General features: G+C 38.5%; 1 protein-coding gene across 1 annotated transcript in view; it reads left to right on the top strand.

The window, feature by feature from the left end:
- SRBD1 (S1 RNA binding domain 1) overlaps positions 1–14,209 on the top strand; it is a 139,066-nt gene that overhangs the window by 58,041 nt on the left and 66,816 nt on the right. The window contains exon 14 of the mRNA XM_009904029.2: positions 8,050–8,141. Within this exon, the coding sequence (XP_009902331.2) occupies positions 8,050–8,141 (92 nt within the window). The remainder of the gene's footprint in view (positions 1–8,049; positions 8,142–14,209) is intronic.

Here is a 14,209-nt window from a genome sequence, read left to right as displayed (position 1 = left end):
CCATACTACAGTTTTAAAGTAAAAAGGAATTACTTAACTGCTTTTTAGCTGGATGGTTAACTTGGGAGTATAGTTTGGACCTGGAGTTGAGATTTTAAAGCTCTCTGCGAGAGCAGAAAGAAGCCTTAGCTCCAGCTGCTTTATGAACAATGACAGGACCTGTTTTCTGAAACTGTCAATGAAAGCAGTGGGGGCAGTCACAGGTGACTGTCACCTTCGGTCTTGAGACATGCCACCCTAGGTCTTTCACTTTTCACTGCAGACATGGGACATGTATTTCTTCTGGGGATGAATCTGCAGCACCAGTTTTGTTCTGATAACAGCATCTGGCACTAGATTGATTTAACAGGCTATGAGGTTTGCTCTTTTCAGATATGCACTTGTATGGCAGCTTCTGTGCAGCTCTGACATGGCCACACGCTGCTGTTGTTTTTTCTGCCTCCTAGCACCACGTGTGAAGCTAAAGCTCTTTGACACCTGCCATTTGGACCCTTTTCTTACTGAAAAATGTCATCATTTTCAGACTAGATGAAGGCAGATATCTGATCATTCTTCCCTTTGCAGGGATGTGCTGAGGGCTTGCTTCATCCATAGATGAATAAAGCATGTCAGGCTGTAGCTATACAGTTAGTTTTATTAGTTTAGTACAGCAAGTAGTTTTTTTGTTTTGGGGTTCAGAGGGTTATGCAGGAAAAAAATTAAAGCAAGGTAACTCATTTATGAATCTTGCAATAATTCTCAAATCTATTCCTTCTGCTGTAAGTAGCAATCATCTTACGGTTTTAATAGCAGGAAATGCCACACCACTTCTCTTGGAGAGGGGAATGATGGTAGCTGAATTGAAATCAGAAAATTTTGAGCTCTTCTAATTCCGTAAAATGTTGTATAATGGATATCTTCACTGCATTTTTCCAAACCTGGAAGTTGGTAGAACTGGGCTGCATTTTCCAAAGTAGCAACTTTTTGAAAGAAGCAATGCTTTAATCCAGTGCCACAATTGCTTCTCTCATATCCTTGAAACCTATTTTGTGCTAGCAAATAGGCAACTGGGTTGCATGAGTCGTTGTTGTCCTCATGTTTGAAATATCCTTTTATTATGTTTGATAACAGGTAAAATGCTGTTAGAATGTAAAGTCAACATTCAGCCCTCTTTTACACTCCATAGCAGTGAAAGTCAAAAATACTCTGCTTTGTTAGCCCTAATATTTCCCAGCTTGCAGGAAAGTGGTAAAACTTGAAGACAACTATATGAATGATTTGGACTCCTATATAAGCAAAACTTGTGTGCTACATAGTGACTAAAAATTTTGAATGAAGCAATGGCAACATGATGAAAATTCCTTTCCTATCTAACAGTATATTTTGTCATTGTAAAACATATTAAATACTGGAATAGCTCCTGAGTTGTATGTGTTGCTAAAACTTAAAGCTGACTCTTTGGATTGTTTAAAAGCAGAGATGAATTGTATGGGTTTTGTCTGGATTCTGTTGGATAATTGCATTCTAGCACAATCTCCTTTTGTGATCATAACATTTCCATTGCCATGCCACTAACTGTTTGAGGAAGGGGAAATGACCAGATTTTGAATTAAATCTCCTCTGTAAGAATGAACAGGCATTACAATTTTTTTTATTCTTTAAATGCTTTATTGAGCATATACCACCACCTTTTTATCTTGCACTTCTATGAGATAGGTTCCTCAGAAGAAGAAAACAAACAAATAAACAAAAAGAGTAATGGCTTAGCTGTGTCAGTGCCAGGGTTGTGAAGGCTGATATCCTCTTGTTCCTGTGGTGAAGTGCATGTGGCTGAACAAATCCCAGCACCTCACTCAGCCTTCACAGGACTGTAGTCTCCAACTGGCTGTATTCATCACCTCCCTGGCAGAAGCAGCTGCGCTCTGCACAGCACGCAGGGGCTGGAGTGCTCACATACCCACATGTGAGGTCCTGGGAATGGCAGGTAGCTGCCCACGACAGCAAGAAACCTTCAGCTTGCTGTTGGTAATGATGGGGAGCTGGTGCTGCTGTCAAAGTTGCTTCTGTCATGGGTGGTATCCCGCTTGACAGGAGAGGGAAGACTGAGACAAATCAAAATGCAAATGAATGGACTGTGGCTGTTTCCTACAAAGTGCTTTTTTTTGATGTCCCCTGGGTGTTTTTCATTAGCTGCCAAAAGCAAGTGTGCAGGGACATGTATAAGAAAAGATGCAGACATTCTACTTCTCTAGTACTTCTGTAGGTCTCAACTACTTGTACTGGAGGCCAGTCACTAGTGGTGTGCCCCAGGGATCAGTGCTGGGCCCCATCCTGTTCAATATGTTTATAGATGATCTGGAGGAGGGGATTGAGTCCATCATCAGTAAATTTGCAGATGACACCAAACTGGCGGCAGGAGTTAATCTGTTAGAGGGTAGGAGCTCTGCAGAGGGACCTTGACAGGCTGGACAGATGGGCAGAGTCCAACAGGATGGCATTGAACAAGTCCAAGTGCCTGGTGCTGCACTTGGCCACAGCAACCCCAGGCAGCACTACAGGCTGGGGTCAGAGTGGCTGGAGAGCAGCCAGGCAGAAAGGGACGTGGGGGTACTGGTTGGTAGTAGGCTGAACATGAGCCAGCAGTGTGCCCAGGTGGCCAAGAAGGCCAGTGGCATCCTGGCCTGGATCAGGAATAGTGTGGCCAGCAGGAGCAGGAAAGTCATTCTGCACTATACTCAGCACTGGTTAGGCCACACCTTGAGTCCTGTGTCCAGTTCTGGGCCTCTCAATTTAAGAAGGACATTGAGACTCTTGAAGGTGTCCAGAGAAGGGCAACAAGGCTGGGGAGAGGCCTTGAGCACAAGCCCTGTGAGGAGGGCCTGAGGGAGCTGGGTTGTTTAGCCTGAAGAAGAGGCTCAGGGGAGACCTTCTTGCTGTCTACAACTACCTGAAGGGAGGTTGTAGCCAGGTGGGGGTTGGTCTCTTCTCCCAGGCAAGCAGCACCAGAACAAGAGGACACAGTCTCAAGCTGTGCCAGGGGAAGTTTAAGCTTGAGGTAAGGAGAAAGTTCTTCCCAGAAAGAGAATGGCCATTGGAATGTGCTGCCCAGGGAGGTGGTGGAGTCACCATCACTGAAAAGGTGTTCAAGAGGGGATTGGACGTGGCACTTGGTACCATGGGGTCTGTGGTGACAGGTTGGACTTGATGATCTCTTAGGTCTTTTCCAATCTTATTGATTCTATGATTCTGTGATTGTTAAGCCAATTATTTTAACTGATAACATTGAATAATCCTTCAATCATTCTGCACTTCTGCCTTTTGTGGGAGCCACAAATTTATGAAGGATGTACGTGCCAGTTGACATGTAGAAAGCTGGGTTAGAGGAGTTCATCAAAACTTCACAATTGTGGTTGTGAAGGGAGTTGTATTTTTGGCAGATCATTGTTTTATGACCAGATAGGAAGATCTGGACCCATTTTGAGATTGAAATACCCTTTGCTTTAAGAGTGACCGTGATTTCTTTCCAAGTATCATCTCTTGATTGGACTGGTATTGTTTCTTAAAATGTTTCTTAAAGGCTTCAAGCTGTAAGTCAAGGTTTTGGAGATTATAGGAACAGTAAGCTGTGTAAAATTAGGCAATTTTTCTTCCTGGTTATTAATCTGCTTTTGCATTTGACTGTGGTGAAATTTACTTCAGTGTAGTAAAATCGTCTGAAAAGTTAGTAAGCTTCATGAAAATATCAGGAAGTTGCATCCGTCTTTAATTGTAGAAGTCTAGCCTGATACAGCTTTTTCATTACACATTCATGAGATTATTTTGTACACAGTTTTGAAAGGGTTTTCAGTGATGACATGCTAAAGAACCTTATTAAGTTTTTAAAAGTGTGCCATTACATACAGAAGAAATTGTAAATAGAAATAGCTGAACAACTGTTAGTGACTCGTTACATGTAATCTTTATCATGATGTGTTTTTGTAGGGGTAGAGTAGTTCTGAATTATTTTTTAAATAAATATTCTTTGATTATTTTTCTTTACCTTTTACAAGAAAGCCTTTTTTCCTCTAAAAAAACCCAAAACAAACAAAACTTGAGAGATTGAAAATCTGACGGCCTTCAGATTATCTTTTCGTGGCAAATACATAATGCTCATTTAAGATGAGTAGGAAGTTTGCTCCATGGTCTGTAGCAGAAAGCTGAGGTTCCACCAGATGGTGCTAGTGGAATATGGATAATGGTGATTTAGCAGTACTTAAAATGTGAATTGAATATGACTGGGACAGATGCAGTATGTGAAAACTTAATTTTTATGCAACAAGCCTGTTTGCACAATGAAAATGTGCAATATTGTCTAGTGAAATATTGTCTGAAATATTGCCTAGTGGCTTTGCAGTTTGGGCACTTTTAACTTTCAAAAGCTTGAGATTAGGCACTGAGGGGGAAAAAAAATATCTGTAGGATCTGTGGAAAGCAGATAGTATGGAGGCATAGTCCTGAGTGGTTTACTTGCCTTTTTTATAAGTCAGAGAGCAGTTTTTGAAGCTTGTCCATTCACGTACTATAAGCATATCATATTGCCACCTGCTTAAAAAGTCAATGTAGAAATTAATTCAAGTTCTTAAACTATACAAAGTTTTTGCCAACTGCTACAAGGGCTTTCTTGTGACTCTCTTGATAATTGGATCCTTTAAATAAAGAGATGGGGAAAAGTTTGACAACAGTACCATAGTAGTTTGTAATAATTTTTTGTTGCCTACTGATTTAAGCAGATTTGGTTGTCTTAATGTGCCTTGACATAAATATGTATATAATTTGAAAGCATGACTGTGGTGGGTTGAAATTTCCCCCCCTAACATTAACTTTGCCAGACCAACTCAGTTAGAAGCAAATGGAGCTGTATTTACAAGCAAAATCTACACTCTACAATGGAATGCAATGAAGATGTACAAAACATGCAGGATTTACAATATTATACAGATATTTACAATTAGCAAACAACACAAAAACTCCCCTGGTCCTTGACCAGGTGAAGCTCCCTGCCTCTCCCCTTATCCCCCGTACAAAAGCAACAAGAGAAAGGAGCAGAGAAGTTAGACTTAGCCAAAGCCAGCCAATAAGCAGGCTAACTCTCCCGAGCAAAGCAAAACGGCCAGAGATCACAAGAGAGAAGGGCAGAATTGTTATGGTACAGCTCCTCTTATTCCAGATATTTACCCAATGAATTTGTTTAGAATAATCTTTTGTTTTCCTTTTCACACCCAATAGTGATTTATTTATAGTTTTCTACTTTTCTTCTTGAAATTTGTAACTAAATTTTAAAGGCATAGCCTAAAACCACCTCAATGACATAGAGCATTTTACAACATTAGTTTAAATTGTTCCATATATCATTCCCCATTTCAAAAAGAATTACTAGAATTTAGAAAACAAAAAACTAAAATGTCTTTGAGTCAAAATGACTGTCTCATGTGTAGTTACAAAAAGGCAAAATCTGGGACAACTGCAAACAGAATTCCCCATACCTATTATGCTTATAATCTCAGTACTGTGACCAAGCTAGTAACCACCTTACTGTAGCTACAAAACCTAAATAAAACCACATGACAGCCACTAATAGGTCTGTAAAGTTTGTCTGACTATGATTGAATGAACCAGAGAACGATTTCTTTGGAGCTCGAGGTTTTGTCTGTTTACTTGGGGTAACAGATTTATTTTAGGTCCAGGTTTCACTCTCTTGGGCACAGTGGTGAGGGGGTCTACAGGAATGGAAAGTCTTCCCCCACCCTTTCCAAGTCTGCTACACCAAATATTTTAATAAGTGCATACGTATAAAAAGCCATCTCAGAGTGGCTGTCAAATATCCAGTGAAAGTGCTTTTTAAATCTTGTTTTCCCGCTTCAGATAGTTTTTTTACACGGCTTCCTCCCTTCCTCCTCCCCTCGGTGTGGAAAGGAAACGTACTCTTTTCAAATGTTTCTTTCTACCATCCTGAGTTTAATTTTATTTACTCATTTTAGCAAGGAGGTTTTTTTACTGCCTAAAGTAAGATCTGGTGCAATTCACTTGCTGCTGTAGAATGACAGTGTTATTGCAGCCCTCTCGCTTTTGACAATTGTCAGCGTAGCATTTATGAGGATCAATAAAACGTGAAATGTTTTTAAAGTGCCATCCGGGTCACTTTGGTTTTCTTCACTATACAAAGTACTGTAACCTCCTTATTACTTACAGTAATAACTGCTTGGACAGCATTGTAAAAATGTGTGCAAAACACTGAGTATTTTTTTTTTAATCTGAGTGTAATATTAATGTATTTAGAAGTTGCAGAGAGTTTACTTTTTGGATCCGTTCGAATACAAAGATTGAAGAGCGATTAGTGAAAAGCTGTTAGAAGTATGTGCTAACATATGTGGGTTTTGGAAGCAGTATCCAAAAAGAAAGCATTTGCCAGATGCTGCCTTTATAATGTTTGAACAGGTTAAGAAATACATTCTGCTGCTTTGTCCTGTAACCTACCTGTTAGTCAGAAAAATCAGTTTGATGAGGCTTCTGTCAACATCTTTGTTTTTCAGAAGTTATATGATATGACCTTATTTCTGAGCTGTTACAGGGCTGGTTTTGGAATATCTATAACACAGAATCTTTTTAAAAGTTCATGAAATAGTATTATTTCCACTTGCCTCATTCAGCTGGTCTGAGCAGGTTTTTTTCCTGTTAAACTGTTGCTTGAGTGGATTTGGAGTTATGCTAATATAAAAGAGAACAGGATTTTATTCTCTATTTAGTGAAAGATGCAATCTGTTTGTAGTGTTGAAATGTTCATTAAATTTCAACCAACTACAAAACCTCTGTGTGTACGAGGTTGGGGGGGAATCTGTAAAAGCAACAGTAAGAAATTCTTGCAGTTTTATGTCTACGTTTTATGCTATTTGCTGTTAACATAGTTGGAGCATTGAATAAGAATACGTTTTATCTCTGAGCTATTTTCCAGCTTCCAGGAAGTGCTTCTGGTATCAGATTTTTATTTAAAAAAAAAAAAATCTACTAAATGTTCTTAGGAAATTTACAGTCTAAATTTGAAACAATATGAAGAAAAGTTATGATTTTTATTGAAAGGTCTGGCTCTTAAAGATTGTAGTTTCCCTCCTTATAGCAAAGACAGGGTTATTCTAAGTGGAACAGTAAAAGTAAAAATAGTTCTGAAACTGATCACATTCCTCTCCAGTGCAGTAGCTGTCAGATGCCTTAATTATCAACTTGAAATTCAAGTTCTGTTGAAGTTATTTGAAGAAATTCACTTGTGAAAAAATTCAGAGCTGAAAATAAACTTACACTGAATACTTGATTGCTGTTTTCTCTTGAGTGGAACAAGAGCACTTGAGAGGTTTTTAATTATGTGTTTGAATTGGTGAGTTTATCATCATTACTGAATGAGCTTGAGGTGTGCAGTAGCTAAATGAACTGTAGTGTAAGTTACTGAAGACATGCAGGCTGTTTTTCTTTGGGGATGGCAGTGAGAGCAGGGAGAAGACAGTGTTAAAGGCTGCTGAGAATCCAGCTGCAGCTCAGTCTCTATCAAGCTGTTGTTTTTTTCTGAGTGTTTTAGGCAGCTAGCTTTTGACAATGTGTATGTGAGCACATGACTTGGATGTGTGTAGTAGTTTGATATTAGACTTTAGAATATAGGTCTTTTTAATGATATTGTTGGGTAGGGTTTTTTTTTGTCAGTGGAAGCTGGATTGCTGATCTGCTTATGGTAACGCTTGTGTTCGTTTTCTCTGTTGTAACATTACTACAGGGGCTGATATCACATACAGTGTAGAATTATAATTGGGCAAGGACTGAAAAAGAATGAGTGTTGCAGGGCAGGAAGGGGTGTTTTGGCTTAAATAGATTTCCCCCCCTTTCCCTCCCCCCCCGCTTTGACTGTACTACCTTGCTTTTGTAAGTATTCATTGATTCAAAATATTTCTAAGATGTGAGGCTTTAAAAAACATCCAAGTATTCAATCAAGTCACTTGCTGTGTCTTTCAGTTGTTTGGTGTTTTGATTATTCACCACTTTATTTTTCAGCATTGTCAGTGAAGCAGGAGCTTCTATTTACAGTGTCAGTCCAGAAGCATCCAAGGAAATGCCAGACCTAGACCCTAACCTACGAAGTGCAGGTATGAAGTGTTTTATCACCACAGAGCTTGTTTTCAGATCTTGGACTGTGTTGTTTATAATGTTAAGTAATAACAGTCAAAAGCATAAAAAGTGAAATGTTTTGCTGTTTTGTTTCTATTCTTTTATTCTTCTATCATTTCACATTTGAGATCCTAGATACGAAAAATCAATAACATCATCTTCCACTAAGGGCTGTAATGTAAAGGTTCTTGTGGATATATTCCTTCAATAGGCTGGTTTAGGAATTTATGGGGATTAATATCACCACTCAATCATATAAATTTTCACAGCTGGACATGTTCATGCACACAAGAGGCAGACCTTCCCTTTTTTGTCCCTTGTATGTACAAAAATGTCTGTAACAATAACTGAATGCTTCAAGGGCTAGAAAAATGACGTAGGAATAGAACAGATAATTTAAAGATGTATGTTTGCTATGATCACTTTGAAGTCTTCATGTAGTTGAATATAGCCTTCAAGAAGTACTGTTTAGTTTTAGTTTTTAAAAATTTATCTACTTGAGAATAAATGTCACTGAGGTATAATACATCCCGATTCTTAGATATGTAGAACTGTTGCCACTCTTAACATTTTCAGTGTTTACTTAAAGAGTAGTCTTTAAAGAGCAAATTACTGGCAGCTTTGTTGGTATCCAAATTTTGCTCAAGGGTTTGCTTTATTGGAAGACAGTTGTATGTACAGGTCTGAGGTTATTTTTTTTATTACTTCATTTGTGTATTTTTATTTGTGTGTCTTTTTGTATATTTTCAATCTACCTTAGCTTTTTTTTTCCTTGGGGTTTCCTGCAATTTGCTATTGTACTCAATAAAACATGTGGTATTTGAAAAAGGCAGTAACACTCATGTATAGACATTTCCCAGTTAAGATTATACTGTTAATTTTAGTGTTACTCTAGCAGGTTACTGCTGTGAAAGTCCCTGGGAAGTTAGTAGAAAACAGTTCTGAAGTTACATGGTATTTTGAGGTGAAGCTTTCTAGAGTTTCGCACGTTCCCCTTTCCTCATTTTCATGAGGGGGGAAAAAGGGATTTGTGTTAACTCACTGTTTCAAGCGAATGATTTTACGCGAATAATCTTTAAATTTCTGTATCAGTCCTTTCCTTTACAGGACAGGTCTTTAGCTTGTTTTGCTTTACTCTTTCCTCCCTACCTGTGAACAGACTCGGTGAAGATTTATTTCTTCCCTGGGCCACAGCAGTTTTTAACGTGTCATGGTATGACCATAGTGAATATCAGGCGTGTGGCAATTCTGTATTTGTGATGGATTCCACTAAATCCCTTGGGCAAAAGTTTTTGGTGGTTTGTTTTCTGTTGATGTTGTGGGTTTAGAATTGATGAAAATGAACAGAAAAACAATGAAAAAGAGGAGCTCTCATCACTAACAGTATGCCTTTCCAGGTGTACCTTATTTTCCTTTTGTCTGAAATGAATGTTTTTAACATTTTAGAGATTTTTATTTAGTGTTGCACATCAAATACCATAAATGAAACTCAAACTTGCAATACATGACCAATTTCAGTATTAATTATCTAGAGTTGATAGTTTCTCCATTTTAGCAGGAATTACTTCAGGCACAATTTAAGTGCTGTTGCTTGCAGTTTGAAAAGCATCACAAATTTTAACATGCCACAGCAGTAAAACAGAGTGGATACAAACTGAAAAAGGGTAAGATCGAAAGTGGAAAAATAATTGTTTAGTTCCACGGATGTCAGCTATTACGGAAATGACAACTCGGAGCGGATTTACTACAATAGTCCTTCCAGAAGTTTTGGGCTTTCTTCTTGACTTCTTTTGCTGTCAATTTGTAAGTAGCTGTGCTTAATCTGTGAACTTCCTTCACAGCTGAACATAAAAATATGACATAACATTAGAAGGAAACAATACCTGATGTTTGGGGTTTCTTGCAAACTTTTTCTTCACTAGCTTTTACTTCTGTGCTTTTGATTTTTCCTTTAATTTGCAGCAAACAGAAAAGTGACATGGTGTCAAAACTGACTCGCTTTTTCTTTTTAATTATTGTGTTACATCATGTCAGGTTCAGTGCTTACATGATAGCATTTAGTACATTAAAGGAAGCTGACAGCTGCATGATGAAGTGTGACATTTATAGTTAAAATAAAAGGTACAACTGATGTGACATCTCTGTGATTTTAATGCAGTTTGCCATTTTAACATTTTTCTCAACACAAACTTTATAGAAGGGTTTGGGGTGTTTTGAATTACAGAGGTAGGCCTATTTTTGTCCATCAGGTATATATTAAGTAATGCATATTATATGAGAACTTACTCTCGCATCTTGTGATATGATCTCTGTCACATTTGTAGCGCTGTTTAGCAGCTGTTTGCAGCAAATTTTCAGTTCATGTAGAAAAAGAAGACATCAATCCTGAGTAAAAATTTTACCTTATTAATTTCTCCATGGCTGAGTGTTGTATATAGAGGGGAACTCAGCAACTTGTAGGCTTTCATAGATGTGTTAAAGATGTTATTTCAGCCAAGAACTCAACTAGTTGTTATTTTTCTCCCATTTGAGTAGTATTTTGCAGGTCATGAATGATGACATGGGTTTATAATAAATTATGAGAAAGCTCACAACTTGAGAATTGCCCTGCAGAGGTGGCTACCTTCTTTCAGGAACTAGGCAATATTGGCTCCTAATATAAATTCTTTACTGTAAAACTTTTATAGCACCATATCGGAATATTTCATGAAGGTGCTACTCTTAGTTGCTGTAAAATCTCATGAATTGGAGCTCAGCTAAGTAGATAGCAAGGAACTTGATGAAACCTAGTTACTTGTGTTTGAGTAGTGTGAGAAGCTGCATATATACCCTTCTGATAGTCATTGTAGGATTAATAAGCAGAACAGCTATTCTTCAGCCTCACAGAATTAGGAGATAAGAGGCTTATAGGCCAGAGCAATAAAAAGATTTCCTACTTGATAGGCTGAGGAAGTACAGCTGCAGCAGATTAGGAGTCTTTTGCCTAGAGAGCAAACTCCTGGAGTTCAGTAGCGGAAGCTTCTTGATGAACCTGAGATAGGGCTGCATCTTGACAGAGACAGGAATACAAGACTTCCTTCCCAAAAGGTGTGCCTACGGACAAGCTGAGGATTTGGGGTGGGAATTTTTGTAGGGAGACTGGACACCATAAAAAAGAGTGATTAGCAAGCTGGAAATGTCAGTCAGCTTTGTGAAGCTTATTTATGCCCCCTCAAGGCTTTGTGACTGCCCTCTCTGGAGTTAGTGGAACAGTAATGTGAAAAAGCTATGAGGCCCCATGGGTGGCTGCAGTTGTGTTTCTACCTCAACAGCTGTCTTCTGGCCATCCTCTTGGAGAAGCAATAAAGCTTTTAATTTGATGGATTTTTTGTGAAACTGTCAAATTTGTATTTACTTGGCTCTCTTGTTCTTTTTTTGGTGGATTGTTTGGGGGGATTTTTTTCTTTCTCTTTCCCCCCTTTTATTTTTCAGTTTCCTGAGCTACAATCAGTGTAACACTTCACACTTAACCTTTGGCTGGCTTTTATTCATGGCAGCTTTAGGTAGGAGCTTTTCACTGTAACTTGTCAATAAAGTCTTAGATTACTCTAGGTCTCAGTGGCTGACATTTGCTTGTGCCTCTCTTTTAATGGATGGCCTGGATGCAAGTTTCCCTTTGAAGCAGTTTTAAGTACCAAGCTCAGTGACGTGTTACTTTGCGCTACAGGTTTGCCAGTAATTCTCCTTGCCATTAGTTGTCTTTCATTATCAGAGCAGTTAAGAAGACTGTCCTGATGTGGTATTCTATGAGGAGAAGGAAAAAACCTAAACTCAGTGGTGACAAGCATGCCTTCCTTGAAGAGATGGACTTTGTGATAACCAATATCAACCTGTTCTCAGTTGCTGTCACTGGGGCTGTGAACTCTGGAATTAAATGATTTTCTGAAGGTTGACATTATCTTTGTTTTACCTTCTTCCTGTCCTATATAATTTCATCCATGAGTTTGTTTTGTTATGCAGTACCTGTATTCCTAATGAAAATAAACCTTCTGGGATGAGAAGTAAAGAGTCTGGGCAGTGTGTCCATACTGCTACGCATTCTGTTTTTTCTGTATTTTAGCACGTCTCCATGCCTGCAGTTCAGTGGTGCTGGAAGTGCTTTTTAGCTTCAACAAGTTTGGCTAGGCAAAATGGGAAGGCTATGGAGGGACAGGTGAAGAATATAGAAAGTGCAAGTATGTATGACTTGTGTTAAGGATTGACACAAACAAATGCACAATTTATGTACTTCCTGGATGCCTGAAAGCTTTTTAAGATATGGTCAGCTAGTGGTCGCTTTGTTGACCTTATTGTAAGGAGGATAAAGGATTCATTGATTGTTTGGCGTATGCACACGAGAATTTTTTTCCTGTAGTCTTTCTACCTCTTAAATTGGATACCATGATGAAATGGTATGATGAATACTATTGGATACCATGATGAAATGTTGCCCAATAACTTTAAGAACCAAATGAAACTGAATTCTGGTGAAACCGTGGACTAATGGTGAAGAATCACTGTGAGGCAGTAGTCATGCTGGGATTTTACCCTGGTCGTAATACATGCTCAATTATGTTAAATGAGAAATGCCCTCATTTCTTTGAAGTGATTGATTACATTTCATCTTCAGATTAAATGCTTTAACAATAAGCAATCTCTTGTTTCTTTTACTGTTTGAAGAGGGGGGGGGGGAAAGAAAGCCTAATGCTACTTTATAGCACTGATTTCTGAAAACAGACAAATTAAATACATAGAATACTTTAAACATGGGATGAGGGGTGGGAAAGGGCATTATGTCATTTAAGATACTATGTATAAACGTGTGTTCAAAGATAAACTTCTCATTTATTTCCATACCTTAATGCAATCATGCATTTGGTTTTTAATTATCAATTCTGTTTTCAGATGCTGAAATGAGCAGCATACTTGGGCTAGTCTAGTGCAGCATCTCCAAGAAATCCTCATTTTCCTCACAGACCTGAAGGACCTGTGGTTCTCTGTCAAGACCACATAGTTAGGAAAGCAACAAATATAGATACCATATTCCATAAAGTTGCTTTCTTGCAGTGATTTGGAATACTGACAGGGCAAGCATGTGTGTCGTGCCATATGCACAGGTATGATCCAGTACAGAAACTGTGTTGCTTCTAAAGGATGATTCCTGAGAATAAAAAAGAATCCAAGAGAGCAAAAGGTCACACAACGCAGCTTGCCTTAGCATTGTCAAATCCCATGTGCTTGCCTCCTCTCCACAGGGCAGAATACATTGGATTATTGTACGTGCAAAGTTCAGCACACCACTTGCACTTTCCCTTGGAAAAGAAAGCCTTGTAGGCTTGGGGGGCTTGTTAGGACTTTGAGACTGTCATGCTACAGGGTTTTGTTCCCTGAGGTGCTGTTAAAGATAGAGACATACAGTTCAGAGCTGTCATACTGGCCAGCAAGTAGAAGGTAGAGATTGGAAAAAATGTAATTTCTTTTGACTTTATCTTAAGGAAAGTAAAACAATTTTATGATTAGATGTGTGGGACATAGTGCCTTGATGTCTACTTGAACTAATTTCTTCATCCTCTTAAAAGAGCAGTACTCCCCCTTGGCTACTCAGGAGAGAAGGTCATTTTTCAAAAACTTTATTGGACAGAAGTCTTATGGTTAAACCATTCACACTGCTTTTTAAGTGGAAGCTTCCTTCTACAGATAATTGTAGAGGATTGGTGCAAGTCCCATAAGTTTTCAGAAAGAGAAGGAAGGAACGTGGTGAATTTTTATGCATGAAAACATATTGCCAGCCTGTTTAGTTGGATTGTGTGCAATTACAGCAGTATGGGATGAAGTTGTATTCTGTCTTTCATCTGGTGTATTGTGTAGCATTTAAGAATGAGTGTAAATATATTACATTGGAAGGGAAAAGATACAGTGGTTACAAACAAAATGGATCGTGAACAGCGCTAGCAATTGAGGAGGTCCTTCCCAAAGGACCTGACTCTGACTAATGAGCAGAAGCTTTACAGTTTCAATAGAAGTTTTA

The sequence above is a fragment of the Dryobates pubescens genome, chromosome 16 (genome assembly GCF_014839835.1).
Source record: "Dryobates pubescens isolate bDryPub1 chromosome 16, bDryPub1.pri, whole genome shotgun sequence".
Taxonomy (NCBI): Eukaryota; Metazoa; Chordata; class Aves; order Piciformes; family Picidae; genus Dryobates; species Dryobates pubescens.
This window is presented reverse-complemented; position numbering and strand designations above follow the sequence as displayed.